This window comes from Monodelphis domestica, chromosome 1, assembly GCF_027887165.1.
Source record: "Monodelphis domestica isolate mMonDom1 chromosome 1, mMonDom1.pri, whole genome shotgun sequence".
Taxonomy (NCBI): domain Eukaryota; kingdom Metazoa; phylum Chordata; class Mammalia; order Didelphimorphia; family Didelphidae; genus Monodelphis; species Monodelphis domestica.
In genome coordinates, this window is record NC_077227.1 from 170,276,793 (window position 1) to 170,295,240 (window position 18,448).

Below are 18,448 nucleotides of genomic sequence, written 5' to 3' on the forward strand. Positions count from 1 at the left end.
CATCACAACATGTCGTAATATTTGGGTGAAAAATAGGTTGAATAGTACTGGAGCAAGGACGCAGCCTTGTTTCACGCCATTGGAGATGTTGAAGCGATCGGAAATCTCTCCACCAGATAGGACTTCCCCTGCCATGTTGACACGAAAGAGTTGGATCAGTTTGACGAATTTTGCTGGGCAACTGAGCTTGCTGAGGATCACCCACAATGTGTCCCTGTTCACTGTGTCGAAAGCCTTCATCAGGTCTATGAAGACAATGTAGAGACTTGGGTTCTGCTCAAGGCATTTTGACTGCATTTGCCTCACTGTGAAGACCATGTCGATGGTGCTGGGATCTGGTCGGAAGCCACATTGTGATTCAGGCAGGTTCTGCTCTGAAACAGATGACAGGAGTCTGTTGAGTATAACATGGACAAGGATCTTTCCAGCAGTGGAGAGTAATGAGATGTCTTTGTAGTTGTCACAGGCTGCTTGTGCGCCTTTGTTCTTGTATAGGGTTATGATGGAGGCATCTCTGAGTTCTGGGGGCATGTCTTCCTCTTCCCATATGCTGATCAGCACTATGTGGAATGCCTGGAGCACCTTTCCATTTAAGGCCTTGTACACTTCAGTTGGGATCCTGTCTTTACCGGGTGCCTTGCCTGCACTCATTTGTTGAATGGCTTTTTGGACTTCCTCTATTGAAGGAGGGACATCAAGTTGTTCAATGGTGCGGTTTTGGGGGATCTGGTCAAGGGCGCTTTGGTTGACTGAAGAGGGTCGGTTGAGAAGCTGACTGAATTGTTCTTTCCACCTGTTGCTGATGCCTTTTTTATCTTTTATGAGAGTGTCACCATCAGAGGATAGCAAGGGATTGGTGGTGGGTTTTAATGGCCCATAGATAGTCTTGAGGGCACTGAAAAATTGTTATAATTAAGGAGATTACTAGTTATAACATAAAGTGGACAGTTTCCTACCTTTCCAGAGGATTTGAGTAATAATCAGCTTATCATCTGGGATTCAAGCAAAACACCCCCCTTCCTTTGTTCTTCTCATCTTAAATTCCCAACTTCCAATAATTCTTAAGCAAAAGATTTAATTCAGAGGCATATAGAGATGAATCATTTTTTGTAGGGTAGTGGGAGTAGCAATTTATACATAAAAATGTATAGTTGTACTTTTGATTATAGTTTACAAAAAAATTTAAGTCATTTTGTTGACTTACCTGTTTACTTACATGTTGAAAACCTACTATCAATCTTATTCTAGATGGAAAATCCAAATATGGAAAGACCATACACATGTAAGGATTTTGTTCTTCATTCAAGAAGGTCAGTAAATGTCAAACAGGAAAATATTACTATATCTTTTATGTCTTCATTGTAGCTTATATAGTAGCCTCTTTTTAAGTTTAGAGTTTATGCTCATGCAAATAAGGGGTTTCAAAAAATTTAATTTTTAAATGTTAAATTTTTTTTCTAATTAAACAAAAAGAAATCTTTTTTGAGCAACACTAGATTTTATGTTTTTATATTTGATATTTACTTCTTTTATTTAATTTTTTGTTTATTTTTTTGACATCTAATTCTTAATGAATATGCTATTATTTTTTTAAATCACACATCAAATTGTCTACAAGCCAGTGATACAGAGCCAGTCTGTATCACTGTATCACAGCCAGAGTACAGATAAATATGTACTTTTAACCTGACTTCATTATAAATAATGAAAAGCAACATAAGCAAAGAGAAATTTAAAACCATCAGTATATTTAATAACTATATCCCTGAATCATATTTCTTTTTCATCCAAGAGGCTATATTTAAACCCTAAATCTAAATACCTTTCACATATACTTATTTGCTGTTGAAAATATTTATGTATAGCAAAAAAAATAATATCTAAGGTGCTTAACACTTTTTCTTGCTCTTTTTTTTCCTTTTCTAAATATTAGAGATTACTTTTGTTGGAGGCAGAAAGAATTTTCTTGGGAAAAATGAAATTTAGAGAGTATGAAAGTTTTTTCATATGTAGCTAACAATGGTCATAAATACCTACTGTGTATAAAACAGCATTGGGCACTGCAAATATACAAAATTTACATAAAATACTTTCCTTTGCTCTGGTGATTTGTGCATCATTGTCTTTGTATTTTATCATTTGTTTTTTTTTTGATGGAGGAGATAACTTTCCCTGTTCCCATTCTCCTACAACCCCATTTTAGTGCTTTCCGCCTTTCAAAATTACTTTATATGTACATTATCTGTGTACATGCTATATCTCCTTTCTGCCCCTACCCCACCCTAGTAGAATGGAAACTCATGAAGAGCAAAGAATGTTTTCTTTTGGGCTTTGCATTTCCACATTTTAGCCTTGTGTTTGTAGGTGCTTAATAATTATTTATTGAATTGAATGCCTATAATAAAAATGTATTTGGTCACTGCCCCACTGAAAGGACTAAGTTATTGCCAGTTTAAAATTAAGTGTATGTGCATGTGCCTATGTAGATATCTATGAATGTACTTACACACATATCATATCCTAATTACTGAAGCAAAATAGAAGTAAACAAGTGCAACATCGAAAAGAACTTCACAGTAGCAGTGTACCACCAAACACCATCTATTGTTGTCTATGACTTAATCTTACTGTTCTTGAGGGAGCCATGTACTATAGGAATGGGATTATAAAAACTGAATTTTGGTAGGGCTAAGTTTAAGAATATTGGATGCTGTCTCCAGAGTTACTAACATGAGCTCATTCCAAGAAACTTGAAAAGGATCTTGATATATACAGGGAGCTGGAGGGAAGGTGTTTGATTAAGGAACTTCCTCAAGGAAAATTGGGACAGAGCTTCCAGTCACATCACTAAGATGCTCCCCTCCCAAATCTACATTACAATAGAAAAAGGAGAAAAGAGACTAAGCCTCTCCCTGTACTTCAGACTCCACTTCAGAAGTCAGTTTTAGAGTGGGTTGAAATTTATGTTTTAATTGTTTTTTGGAAAGGTCACATAAAATAAATAAAATTATCAGAAAAATGTGCCTACTTAAGTGCTAAGTGATAATTTGTTCCCCTTTAAAGTATCTTAGTAGATGAAACTGAAATGTAATCATAGACTAGGGTAGAGATACACACCCAAGTAGACCCACAGAGTTGAATCCATTCTGTTCTATTTAAGTCACTTAATGCCTCAATGCCTTAGTTTCTTCATCTATAAAATAGAGATAATACTTATACTACTTACCTTATTGCATTGTTATGAGGAAAAAACACTTCACATCTTAAGAACCTAAATAAATGAGTTAATATTATAATTCCGTAAAGCAGCTATTCTACTAAGCATCATTGAATTAGTTTCAATTATGGCATGTACAAAAGTAAAAAAAAACATTTTCATTGTTATTACTCTACTTGGATATTTACTAATTCACATGATCTTTTCTCTCACTTAGTCTGAACTGAACCAAGGAAGCTTTATATTTACATTTATAAGAAAAGGAAAACTATGACTCCTCAAAGTCATGATACTTTAGATTTTCCAAATCACTCAACTCTTGACGTATAACACAAATTCATGTGTGACCTTTATATTGCTTTAGCCTAATTGTTTTTTCTTTTTGTTTTACAGTCACAAATCAAAAGTTAAAGGTTACGTTAGATTAAAAATGACTTATGTACCTAAAGCCAATGGATCTGAGAATGAAAACGCAAATCAGGCTGAAGAACTAGAGGTGGTGAGAATTGTTAATTTGTTCAGATAAAAATAAAATATATTTCCTATTTTTAATGTAATCAAGAATAAACAACTGTAGTCACTTAATTTGTTTGGAAGAAAATAAGTTAATCTAGAAAATAAATTTACTTTTTCCAAAAATTCATGAGAAGTCCTATTTGTTTCAAATACTTATACATGGCCATTGCTTATTAAAATTTTTAGTGCAGTAATAAGGAAAGATCTAGTAGATGTAAGTGAATATATTTCCTGATACTGTTACAAAATAAAGTTACATCTTATATTCTGATTTTATAAAAGATTTTCTGAAACTCTGCCATATTCTCTTACATTAAAATAGTACCAAAAATTAATATTTCTTAGTTGTATAATTTTTAATTGTGAGATAATTTCCTCAAAATTGTTTAAGGCTATTTTTTTATTTTTGAAAATTTTATTTAGTCAATTTAGAAAATTATTCCTTGGTTACAAGAATCATATTCTTTCCCTCCCTCCCCTCCTCCACCCCTTCCTATAAGGCTATTTTTTTAAAAGCAAATTAACTTCTTAATATTTTTTATGTTAATAATAATTAAACAGCAAGATGGTACAAGTGGATGAAGGGGTTGGACTTGGAATCCGGAATGAGTTTATATTGGTTCAGACACATGTTTATGTAACTTTAATATCCTCAAGCATGGTTGATTAAGTATTATTAATAGACATTTGAAAATTAAGAGGACAAAATGGTTTAGGCAGAGGTGGTAAATCAAGTTTTGGATACATTGACTTTGGATAGGAAAAGAATATTCAGGTGTATATACATATATATATATATATATATATATATATATATATATATATATATATATTAGATTAACTCAAGGAAGAATTTGAATCTGGAAATATAGGTTTGGTACTCATCTACATCAAAGGTGATAATTAAAACTTTGAATTTTAGTTCTCTTCTGAGGCTTTGTAACACTATAAAAATCACGAACTCTTTAGGACAGTTTTTCTTTTATCATTTTAAGGAGAAGAAAGGATTGTTGGATCAGATCACCTCACAAGAACCTTCCAGCTTTAAAACTTTAATTCTAATGGATAGAAGTGGAAGAAAACATTTTACTTAGGCACCATCTATAGGAGCCCTGTCTCTGAGACATGCCATTCATTTAATAAGTATTTGAGTGCCTACTATGTACAAAGTGCTGATCCCTATAAAGGTTCCTTTTAAGCATCTTTCATTACAACAATCCTTTATTTTCCCAAGATTCTCCTTAATAAGTGTAGTTTGTGTATCTGTTTTCTAATTTTAAAAAGTATATATATATATATATATATATATATATTATCAGATACTCACTTCTACAGATTATTATGTTTGGATTAGCCTGACTTCTATAGTAGAAAGACCTATGACAAGCATATGTTGCCTTCCTTAATCCACATTCACATCTCCATTTATTTGTCCTTGTATTTTCGTGAAAAATTATTTTTTACAAACAAGATATTCAGATAATGTACATTTATCATTTGGGAGTAGTTTCTCTATTTGGTAGTTTTATAGAGTGTAGAATGATGGAATCTTGTCCAAAATGAGGCATGACTCCACTATAAAGAAAGAAAACTTTTTTTTAAAGTAGCTTTAAAAATTATTCCTAAGAGCACTCAATCATTTAGTAAAGCTTTTTCAAGTTTTTCTGACATACAGATTTTTTCATAGGTATGTTACTTATAGTTCAGACATTATAGGTAGATTTGTTTTACTTCATTTTGTGGTCTTATGGGTTGATGTCTGATCTTCTTCAAAAAGCACCTTATAATTTCAGTGGATGTAAACATGTGGGCATTTATTTATGAGAGGCCTCAGGAATTCCAGGAAACATATCTGCTTTTATTCATTCCTTGTATAATCTGTAACCAGAATAACATTTGCCAATTCCTCCAGTCTCCATTTTATAACTATAAATATAATACCTTAGTGTAGAAAAATAAAATAGTTATAGGTTATGAAAGAGGCTCATGTTATTCTAGTGTTCAGTTAACATTGCTTATAGAGAAAAGAGTAGCAATTTTTAAGAGCGGACAGTTTAAACTTTAGTTGATTTGCAAATATATATTAAATCTCATAATATAGTTGATAAAGAGCTAGTTTTGTAGTCAGGAATACCTGGGTTCAAATCCTGCCACTTAAAGCTATTGGTTTTGTGTCATGGGCAAATTCTTTTAACTTCTAAGGACCTCAGACAGATTATAAATAGCAGAATAGTTGAGAAGTGTAATATTATAACACTTCCTGGGGTCCATGTTGAGAGTAAACATTCACTATACAGATTCCCAAGGGCTATAACATGATAACCCTTCAGTGTTCAATTTATGTGAAAGAAGAACCCCCTGAAAATACATACAAAGCTAGTACAAATCTAATTTCTTTAATCTTTACTGAGTGCTTTTCCTTTTTTCTTCAATTTTCAAGGCATGTGTGGTGGAATCTTCTCTTTTTAAGCACAAAAGCCAATTTCACCCAATTTGCCATTTCTATTCTTTTGGTTTTGTGAAGCAAATACATTTTCTTGCCTTCCTTATTCAAAAATGTTCTATATAAATATAAGATCTACTACTGTAGATATCAAATTTCTTTAGTTGGTTAGATTCAGGAAGGTTTTTAAATACTTAAAAACTCAAAGGCACATATAGTATAATGGAGAGAAAGAGCACCAAATTTGAAGTCAGAGAACTTGGATTTGAATCCTGCATCTCAACTTCCTACCATTGTGATAAGATATTTAATATGTATCTACGGCAGTGTATCTTAGAAGATAACAAGCAGGATGTGGTATCACAAAGACCTGGATTCCAATTCCTACTCAAATACCTACCAGCTATTTGAACCCAAGCAGGTTGCTTAATTTTTCCAGCTTCAACTTGGTCATCAGTATACTTGTGATAATAGCATCTATTTTTGTGAAAATAAGTTCAGATCATGTTTGTAGAGTACTTTCCACATCTTTTAAAGCTTATGTAACTGTCACTTATAATCATCATCACTATCACTGGTAAAATGTGAGGTTGAACTAACTTTAAGGTGCCTTTCAATTTTAAACCCATGATCCTATAATTCTACTTGCTATTATTTAATATGGTGAAATTTTAAAATTTAGCCAACTCTATAGAAGCCACTTACTTTCAGAGAACTATACCTACAATTCTGGTACTTCTTTCTCCTACCAGGGGAATAATGTATATTATCCTTCTTGTTAGGTTCTCCCCTGGCATGACTAAACAAGAGACTTATAAAGTTCACACTTAAGTATGATTTCCAGTCAACACACGTTTTCTCTAACTAGGTACAACTACCTATATAAAACCTAGGCTTTATTATCTGTTATCAGAAAAGTCTTTGCTTTATCTCATTAAGGTATTAGAGGTTTCTTCCCAGATTTATTTGCCATTTCCCTATTGCTCTTGCTTTGTAAATAGTTTTAGTATCTAATTTTTTCCTCCTGTTTCAGCTGCTTCCAAGGGCTCTAGTATAGAAGCTTCTTCCCTAGTTAATGTCTTGCTTATTCTGACTAGCTTAGACTTTATTGTCTCCTACTATGCCCAGGTACCAGAACTCCCTTCCCTTCCTTATTAAGAAAAACTATATATTTTGTCAAATAGTTTTTCTTAGCTTCAGGGCTTAACCAAACCTCTGTATCTCCTGTTTCTCTTGTATCTAAAGGATAGAAAGCTTGAAATAAACATGTACTTAGACAGGAAATCCAAAAGATTTTTTCTAATCAATTTATTTTTATTCAAACAATTGTGTCTAAATCAATCATTACTTTCCTACCTATTTCTACATCCTTGTACAAAATGTACACTAAAACAAAATCAAAGATGATACCTTAACTAGGCTTTTGCTTTCTGTAGTTTTTCTAATTTATTTCTAAAGATCTTTAGCATTTTCTGACAGGCACCAGCCCTTTTTCCTTTAAATATGATTGAATAATTATAAAGTAGTTATATAAAGGTTTCTTAATATCTAACAGTCCTTCATTTTGCAAAATTGTCATTTATCAAGTATCAAAAAGGGTTCAATTATGGTTTTATATCTTATTGATGGACACAGTTATTCAATAAATAATGTGTAAGACTAAAATTAATTAAAATTGATAAAAAATTTAGGACTAAATTAAACATTTATATATATTTTTCAGCCTGGCTGGATTATTGTGGACCAACAAGATACTGCTTATCATATACAGCAGCAACAGGAATATTCTCCTCTGCCTCCAGGCTGGGGAGAAAGGCAAGATGTCCTTGGAAGGACTTCTTATGTAAACCATGAGTCGAGAAGAATTCAGTGGAGCAGACCTACCTCTCAGTATGTGATGATACCATCCTCATTTGTACTATAGATGATTTTAACTAGGAATTATCATTTTGATTTGTCCACTATCGAAGCAAAATAATTTAGAGATTAATAATGCTGGACCATTAAGATTTTTACATGTGCTCATTGGCTAAATAAAATAGGCTAGTATTAACTGAATTAATAAGTTCATTTCCTTTTCTGAAACACCTATAAATATAATGTCATAAATATAGCATAACTGGATTTTAGCAAAACATTTGATAGTGTTTCATTTTATCTCTGAACACTACAGAGAAATGTGGGTCAGCTAGCAGCAGAGTCAGATGAATTCAGAACTAGTTGAACATCTGCATCCAAAGAGTCAAATGGATCCATGACAGCTTGAAATGAAGCCTCTGATATATTACCCAAGGATTTTGTTCTGGCCCTCTGACCATTATCATTGATATTAGTGACTTGGTTGATGGCACAAATGACATGCATTCTACAGAAATCAGAGAGGAATAGTTGATTTTGCTGAGTCACATGATCATGATCCAGAAAGATCTCAGCATTTGGAAATGAGAGGCCAAATCTCTTAAAATGCAATTTAGTAGAAATAAATATAAAGTAATATTCTTGGGACATGTGATAAATGAGGAATGAGTAGACAACACTTTATTTGAAAAAGACCTAGCGGTTCTAATCTTATGTGGTAAGCCCATTATGAATCATCACTGTGATGTAAAAAACAAAAAAAGCTCATATCTCATCTTGGATGCACTTTGTTTCTTTTAGGTTCTGCTCTTGTGGGCCCATGCTAATCTTCTAGACTAAAAAGATGTTTCTTTAATTAAATTTGAATTATGGCAATAATAACTTTTAATTTACTAAGAAAACTTAAGCTACCATTAGAAGTATTAAGACCCAAATGAAGGAGACAATCGTCCTGCCATACTTTGCCTTAGTTATACAATGCCTAGAGCATTTTGTTTAGTTCTACATGCCACAGTTTAGGAGAAATATTGAGAAACAAGAAAATACAGAGGAGGGTAAAAGGTTAATTAAAGGAACCATGCCATGTGAAAAAACAGTTAAAGGAAATGAAGAAGATATTTAAATGTGGAGATCACAAGAGCTTTAAAACAAGAAAGAATCTTAGAAGGCTTTTCCATCCCAGCCTCCTTTTTCAGAGGAGGAAACTGAGGAACAGAGAAGTCTAGTGCCTTTCCTTATGTTATATAGCCAGCCAGCCAGGATTTGAACCTGAGTCTTACCTCCAAATCTAGTCATTGATTCCTACAGATATGACAAAATATAGCTGTCATGTGGTAGGCAAATTCAATTTGTTCTGCTTGGCCTCAGATGGCAAGACTTTGCAAAATGGGTAGAAGTTCAAGAAAGAAATCTTTCAACTCAACAAAAGAAAAATTTTCCTAACAGCTATCCAAAAGTAGAAGGGACTGCCTCCTGATGTAATCATCATATTAAAGGTCTTCAAGGAAAGAAATATAGACCATTTCTCATGGATGAAGTAGTCCAACCTATATCTTATTGAGATATATAGTTTAACCTATACCTTATTCATGTATGGATTAGAATTGATAACCTCAGAGGAACCTTTTCAGCTCTGAGTTTTTGTAATTCAATGCCTTATTTAGAGTGATTCAGATAATATTTAATGTTACTTGATTCATAAACCTTCCATTATAATGATTCCATTTTTCTTCTGATAATCTTAAATTCTACATTTAATTAGAATTTTTAATAATTTTATAATTTAGGCTTAAATGTATATACAATATGGTCTACTTTTTAATTTTTATTCCAGCATCATAAAATACTAATTTCTATAGAACGTTTCTAAAAAAAGTAATAAAAGATCATGATATGGGTTTCATGTTAAATATTCATTTATAATTAATTATCTACTCCGATATTTTGTAGCCAGAGCCAAAATTCAGTTTTTTTAAATAAGCAAATACTTTCAAGATTGTACTGATAAAATATATAGCTTTAAATCAGGGGTCCCCAAACTTTTTACACAGGGGGTCAGTTCACTGTCCCTCAGACCATTGGAGAGCCAGACTATAAAAAAACAAAACAAAACTATGAACAAATCTGTAAAGAGCTGTCCGGGATAGCAGAGACTGCAACACTGGCTGTGATGGGCCTGTCACACCTTGCACAGGCCCATCACCACTACCACTATACCAGGCAGCAGTATACACAGTGCGGAATCCCCTACCCCAGATCACAGCTCACCATGCTGGTCTTCCATTGTGCAGCCACATAATCCTTTGCACAGCGCCTCGTTCTCATTCAGTTACTCTCAGAACAAGGTGCCATGAAAAGGATTATGTCACCGGAAGTAGTACTGTACGTGAGCGATGCCTCACTTTGCAGCGCCACCACATACAGTGCTTCTCTCACTGACCACCAATGAAAGAGGTGCCCCTTCCGGAAGTGCAGTGGGGGCTGGATAAATAGCCTCAGGGGGCCACATGTGGTCTGTGGGCTGTAGTTTGGGGATCTCTGCTTTAAGCCTTCCTAGATAGCTTTTTAACATGTTTTGTCCTTTTCATAAAGCAGCATTACCTTTTCTCTAATCACAGAGCAGAAAGAAAAAAAGAACTATTTTCCTTTAGCCAGAAAAGATATTCACTTATACAACATCCATTTTTTAATTGAATTTTATCAGTGTAGATACATCTTAGACTTTCTCAACAAAGAATGAAAACGGTATTCAATAAAGTAACCTATCAGTTTTCACTGAGTCTTTCCCTTTACTATTAATAACACTACCATATAGTTACAAATTTTGCCACTCATTATTCATATTCAATATGAAAACATTATACTTTCCTTTTTTGACAGTAAAGTTTCCAATATTATGAAGTCCTTGGTTGTTACTTTTGTCATTCTAAAAATTGCTTTTAATCCCTGCTCAGAATATTTGGTATCCATTAAATATTTTTTTGTGTGTGTATTAAAAGGTAATTAAAAGCAACCACAACAAAATTTCCTAGAACAGTAGTTCTTACCTGTTTTTTATTGTATTTGGTTTCTTTGGCAACCTCATTAAAGCTGTAGAGCCCTTCTTAGAATATTTACTTTTAATTTATAATTGAAGGAAATGCCAAATTTCAGTGAGAAATTAGTAAAAGTAATGCTGTAATATTTTTTCCAGTTCACGTTTATAGACAACTTGTGGGTCCTTGAACTTCAGATAAAAACCTCAACTCTGTAAAGTCAATCTTAATTTCCCCCAAACCCAGCCATGGCTTTATTTATAGTCATTTTATAGTGCTATAGAACTTTGAAGTTAGAAGAAAGCTTAGCAATTACCATCTCCACATTTTACAGATGAGAAAAATGAGACCCAGAATTTCAGAGTTGGAAACACACTCAAATGATACTCAAATATCTAATCCAATCCATACCTAAATAAGGACCTCTTCTCCACATCAGTGAAAAAGTCTTCTGACCTTTGCTCCAAGACATAGATAGAGAAAAGAGGAATCCATTACCTCCCAAACTAACTAATTTCACTTTAGGATTCATAGGATTTTTTAGAGTTTAAGCAATCTGCCAGAGGCCATACCACTGGCTAATGATAGACTAAAGCCAAAATCCAGGTATCCCAACTCTTAATTCTTTTGTTTCCTGACAACCAGAAAAGTGCCTTCTCCATGGCTTCCTTTTCTTTTTAAAAATTTCTTAAAATTCAGGGGTTTTTTTTCCCCCAATTAACACGTATTTCTTCATTACCCTTCCGAATTGGGGGAAAAAAAGAAACAAAAATGAAAAAAATCTTGAAACAAGTAGACCAGCAAAACAAAGCCCCATGTTGGTCATATCCAAAAATGTGTGTCTCATTCTGGTTTCTAAGCCCTTCAACTCACCATCAGGAAGTGGGGAGTATACTTCATCATCAACCTTCATAATCTCTCTTTTTTTTAAAACTATGCCCACTAGTGTTTTCAAGTCTGATCCAATCCCTTCTTGTCTTTAGGACCTTGAGTAAGTCACTTCACATTCTGGGCTTCTGATTGTATTTGTTGGCCTGTATGATCCATCCATCTGTAAGATAGTGTTATCTACTTCTAAATCATCTTTAATTATTCTCTCTCTTTCTGAATCCCTGTCAGAATTTTCTTTGATAATTTTAGTAATTCATGATTAATTCTAATAAATCAGAGTCCAATAAAGAGATTTAGGTAAACTTTGAGAACCTCTCTTTTTTTATTTTACTTATTAAGAAAAACAGAGCTAAAGGTTATTTTAGTTACCATAGTAGTACAAATCATTTCAACGTATATTATTCTGGGAATATACAGAGAAAATGCACAAGTCTCTGCCTTCAAGGTCTTTTCTACATGGTTAAGTAAATAAAATTTGAGGAGAGCCTATTAACAATAAAGGGTTAAACTAACATGATGTGAAAAATTACATTAAAAAATTGCTTATTTTTTATTATCTTGATTTCTCCACAGCCTTTGAACAAAGGTAATAAAATTTAGTACTTTATGAATATAAAATGCTATATAAATATTAGCTATAATTATTAGTATGATTCATCTGAAATCTATTTTTAAATTCTTATTGTAATTTTATTTTTATAGTAGAAAGAGTATTGTGTCAGGATCTGAATTTGATAAATGGAAATACTTTCTAATGATTGAAACTGTCCAAAATTGGAAATATTTCCCTTAGGAAGTAGTGGGTTCCCTTAATATCTCCATTCTGAGGTATTCAAAAAAAGGGCTAGATGACGACCATCTATCTGATATGTTGTAAAGGATATTTTTACCTAGGAATGGATTGGTGACTGAGGTGGCCTCTAAAGTTCCTTCTTACTCTGTAAATTTCACTTCCAACATTAAGCTTTGTGAATACAGAAAAGACATTTAATCTCCCTGTGCTTTACTTGCCTCATTTTCTAAAAAGGATACTTATAGTACCTATCTATTATTGAGCGTTGTTTGGATCAAACAAGATAATACATTTAAAGTACTTTGTAAATCATAAAGTGCTATATAAAATTCAATCATTATAACTATTTTTACTTCCAGTATTATAAAATATAGATTTTGACTCATATTTTTGATTCAGGGACAACATAGCAGATGCTGAGAATGCTAACAGTCACCAGCGAGGGCAGCATGCATTTACTACAAGAAGGCAGATATCTGAAGAAATAGAACAACCTGAAAACAGAGATGCTACAGAGGTGTGAAAGAATTTTCTTTTTTTTTCAGTTGTCATATGCACGTTTTCCATATTGACTAAAGAAGCACTTATTGCTTATGTGAGTTAATTAGAATAGTTGTAGTTTAAGTTAATTTTCTTTGGGTCAGAGCTGAGAAATCATAGCAGAAGAGGAAAGTACCATTTATAGCAAGCAAAACCTCCAGTCATTTCTTCCACAGTGACTTTGACACTGACAATTATGTTATAAGAGGATTGAGTGCCAGACCCTCTAGCAGTAAGCCAAGAAATATGCAACTATGTAACAAAGTCTTAGATTTTATTTGGTAAAATTTAAATATCTGAATTTAAGTATCTTCTCTTTTATACTATTTAGAACTCAAGTATTCTTAATTTTGTTCTTCATACCATTATAAAAAGAGGCTTTAAGAAGGAGGGAAATATTAAAAGAGAAAGCCTTAGATTGCCTTTCAGATACTTGGGGAATGACTGAACAAACTATGATTTGTGAATGTCATGCTATTTTGCTGCTTTTTAAGAAATAATAGAGATAATTTCAGAGAATCTTTAGTGGTGTGAATAGAGTGTAATGACTGGAATTAGGAGAATATTTTATATATGGACAGCAATACCATAAAAAAAAACAGTTAAAAAAAATAAGAACCCTAATCAATGGTATGACTAATCATGTCTCCAGAAGACCTATAATGAAGGCTCTTACCCACCTCCTGCCAGGAAAGAGGGGCAAAAGTAGCAGAATGAGGCATATATTTTTGAACATGACTATTGTGTGAATTCATTTTGTTTTACTAAACATGTTAGAAATTTTTTCCCTTATTTCTTTCTTTTAGTTTTCAGCAGGGACAGGGAAAGAGTAGCAATAGTAATACCAAAGACAAGAGGACTACTGAAACATTTTTTTCAAAATCCAAAGAAGAGAATAGAAGGAACACAAACTTTTGAAAACACCATGTAAAATTTGTTTTATACTGCTTTTTAAAAAATTGTATGAAATTACTTTAAGAAGTACTTTAGGGGTGCAGAGCCAAGATGTCAGAGAAGGTACAGGGATGCATTTGATTTCTACCTAATTATTCTCCAAAAAGCAATGAAATAATGCCTCAAAACAAATTCTAGAGCAGCATAACTCACAAAAAAAGTAAAGATGAAGTAATTTTTCAGCCCAAAACAATTTAGAAGGCTGGCACAATGGATCTAGTGCACCTGGGTAGCGGTAAAGCACAGTGTGCCAGGGCAGTCTCCATCAGTTGCAACAGGTTTTCAGCACAACTGGAGCAGCAGCTAAGGCTCTGGAACTCTTAGCTGTTGATGGTAAAGTGGGTTGCACAATTGCTCAGAAGGGGATTATGGGGGACCCTTTGCTAGCTCTGGGTGCAAGACTCCTTTCATATTGGTATATGCAGAATCAGGTCACTGTCCTGAGGTGTAGCCTAAGGGTGAGGAGTAGCACCAGCATACACAAGAACCTGCAGCCATAGGGGAGCAGGGAACCCTGGTCACAATTTCAAGGCAGAAAAAAGAGTGCTTAGGGTTACTCACATCCCAGAGTACAGGCCAGGAAAGTATTAAACATGCCTCTCCTTGCATCATACCACCTTGGAAGAACTGAAAGCTTTTAGATCTAAAGGCATCTAGACAAAACTAGAAGCTTGGAACAGTGCTTCCATCACCAGAAGTTTCAGAGCCCAACTTTCACAGTTTTTTAAATGAAAAGGAAAGAAAAAGTCAGGAAAATGAGCAAACAAAATAAGAAATTCAACATACAAAGTCATTTTAGTGAAAAGGTAGACCTACACTCAGAAAAAGACAACAAAATAAATAATGCTTCACCACATGCCTCTAAGAAAAATAAATTGTCCTCAAGCCCAAAGAATTAAAGGAAGAGCTCAAAAAGGATTTTAAAAATCAAATAAGAGAGGTAGAAGAAAAATTGGGAAAAGAAATGAGAGTGATACAGGAAAAATCATGAAAAAAGAATCAATAACTTGATAAAGGAATGACAAAAAAATACTGAAGAAATTAATATCTTAAAAAACAGAATAGGCCAATTGATAAAAGAGGCACAAAAATCCAAAGAAGAAAATAATTTTTTAAAAAACAGAATTTGCCAAGTGGATAACAATATGCAAAAATGCAATGAAGAGAAAAACTTCTTGATATATAGAATTGGCCCTATGAAAATAAGAGGTACAAAAATTCACTGAGGAAAAGTAGCATCTCTTTCCAAAGCAGAATTGGCCAAATGGAAAAGGAAGTACAAAAGCTCAATCAAGAAAATCATGTCTTTAAAAATTGGAATTGGACAGGTGGAAGCTAATGACTCTGAGAGACCCAAGGAACAACCAGACATGAAAAAAAAAAGAAAATGTGAAATATCTCATTGGGGGCAAAAATTGACCTGGAAAAATAACAAGAGAGATAATTTAAGAATTGACTACCTGAGTAAAGTCATGATTAAAAAAAAAGGTCTTGATGATTGTTCCTTCATATTTGCCTTATTTTTTATCATGCCATATCCATATCTATAATCTTTCTGGAAATATTACCTCTCAAGCCACATCCATAATCTTTCAAGACATCATCGAGGAAATTATAAAAAGAAAATTTAAAAAATTGTCAAGGAAAACTGCCCTGATATTCTAGAACCAGAGGAAAAATAGATACTGAAAGATCCACCAATCACCTCTTGAAAGAAATCCCCAAAAGGTAATTCCCAGGAATATTCTACCCAAATTTCCAAACTCCCACATCAAGGAGAAAATATGTCAGGTAGCCAAAAAGAAACAAATAAATTATCATGGAGCCAAAATCAGGATAACACAAGACTTGGCCACTTCAACATCCAGAGATTAGAGGACCTGGAACATGATCTTCCAGAGGGCAAAGTAGCTAGGACTTAAACTTAAGAAACTTACCCAACAAAACTGAGCATAATCCTTCCAGAAAAAAAAAGGTACTCAATGAAATATTGGACTTTTAAACATTCTTGATATAAAGTCTTGACCTGAATGGAAAATTTGACTCTCAGATACAAAGTTAAAAGGAATCATAAAAGGTAAATAGTAAAGAGTACCAAAAAGACAGTCAATAAAGTTAAACTGTATATTCCTACATAGAGAGTTGATTATCTAACAGCAAAGAACTTTGTCATTATTAGGGCAGTTAAAAGAAGTATACATAGACAGATGGTGAGGGTGTGAGTTAAACATGATTGAATGATATAAAAAAATTAAATTAAGGCATGAGAAAGAGGAATACATTGGGAGGAAGGGTAAGGGAAAAATAGAATTGGACAAACTATTGCACATAAAAGAGACATGAAAGAGCATTCACATTAGGGAGGAAGATGGAGGAAGTATGAGGGAGAGCATTACTCTCATCAGAATTACTCGTTAGAGAAGAACATAAACAATCAATTGGGTATAGAAATCTATCTTACCCTATAGGAAAATTGGAGGGGAAATGGATAAGAGAAGGGGGCTGGGGTGATAGAAAGGAGGACAAATTGGAGGAGATAGAGGTCAGAATTAAATAGGATAGAAAGTAATACACAGAAATCATAATAGTCCAAAACCCTTTTCAAATCTCTCTAATAAACGCCTTGTTTCTCAAATACATAGAGAAATGAGTTCAATATATTAGAATGCAGTAAAAAAATATAAACGGGCTGTTCTCAGACAAAGTGATTAAAGCTCTCTAAGTCATGAAAAAAATGCTCTGAATCACTATTATTAGAGAAATGGAAATCAAAATAACTCTGAGGTACCACCCCACATCTGTCAGATTGGCTATTATGACAATAGGAAAATGACAAAACCTGAAGGTGATGTTGGAAAGCTGGGATAGGAAAGCATTGTTGTGGTAGTGGCAAATCAATTCAATCATTCAGGAGACTAAGTTGGACCTATGTCCAAAGGGGTAGAAAACAGTACATATCCTCTGACCCAGTAATACCATTCCTAGGTTTCTATCCCAAAGATTAAAAAGAAAAGGTGAAGGGAGGACCTGTAAGTACAAAAATATTTAAAGCAGCTCTTTTTAGGAGGTCAAGGAATTGGAAAGTGAGGGGATGCCCATCAATTGGGGAATTTTTATAATATACAATTGTAATGGAATACTATTTTTCTGTAAGAAATGACAAGCAGGAGGAGCTCAGAAAAACCTGGAAAAGGTTACATGAACTGAAGTAGAGGGAAATAAGCAGAACCAGAATATATTATAGTGACAGGAGTATTTTACAATGAATAATAGCTACTCTCAGCAATGTAATGATCCAAAACTATTCAAAGAACTTATGATAAAAAAAATGCCATCTGCTTCCAGAGAAAAAGAAGTAAGCCTGAATCCAGACCAAATCAAATTTTTTTCACTTTCATATTTTTTTTTCAATTTTAGTTTCCTTCCATGAAAGGATTAATATGGAAAAAGTTTTATATGATTGTACATGTAGAATCTACAAGATTGCTTACCATCTAAAGGATAGATGATAGGTGGGGATTGGGAGGGAGGAAGATAATTCAAGACTCAATATCCTTTGAAAAAAATTTGGAAACTATTTTTACATTTATTTGGAAAAAATAAAATAATTTTTTTAATTGCATGAAATGGAGTTTCCCAGAATCCTTTTTTGTTTTCATGTATACAAAAATGCTTTTTGATTAATTTTATAATTTAAAAAAAGCCATTGCTAGATGCTGGAGTTACAAATACAAATTTTAAATAGACCCTGTTCTTAAGGAGCTTAGTTACATTCCATTGGGCTAAATATGCATAAGTAAGTAAAAGTATGTATTCAATTTGCAAAGATAACATAATGCTAACAGTTATGGACATTAGAAAAGACCTTAAGTATGAGAGCACCTACACTTGAATTTTAGTCATGTGGCATAGATGAACCACATCATAAGTTTCTTTTTTTTTTATTTTATTTAGTAAATTTAGAACATTATTCCTTGGTTACAAGAATCATATTCTTTCCCTTTGTCCCCTACCTCTACCTTTCCCCTAGCCAACACTAGGTTTTACATGTGTCCTTGATCAGAACCTATTTCCATGTTGTTGCACATCCTAGGTTTCTGAAAGAACTAATGGATGTGATAGCTAAGCTATATATAGTCAGTGGACTTTGAAAGCTCATGGAGAAGAGAAGAAGTGCCAAGGACTAGGGAAAGGCTAATGAT

At 33.3% G+C, this 18,448-nt stretch overlaps 1 protein-coding gene across 5 annotated transcripts in view; it reads left to right on the top strand.

Moving 5' to 3' along the window:
- NEDD4 (NEDD4 E3 ubiquitin protein ligase) overlaps window positions 1-18,448 on the top strand; it is a 151,969-nt gene that overhangs the window by 76,425 nt on the left and 57,096 nt on the right. For 3 of the 5 annotated variants that reach the window (XM_056809834.1, XM_007479693.3, XM_007479695.3), the window contains 4 exons: window positions 1,249-1,310; window positions 3,611-3,716; window positions 7,900-8,066; window positions 13,152-13,269. In XM_056809834.1, the coding sequence (XP_056665812.1) occupies window positions 1,249-1,310; window positions 3,611-3,716; window positions 7,900-8,066; window positions 13,152-13,269 (453 nt within the window). The remainder of the gene's footprint in view (window positions 1-1,248; window positions 1,311-3,610; window positions 3,717-7,899; window positions 8,067-13,151; window positions 13,270-18,448) is intronic. The other 2 variants (XM_007479694.3, XM_007479698.3) reach the window with 1 other exon arrangement.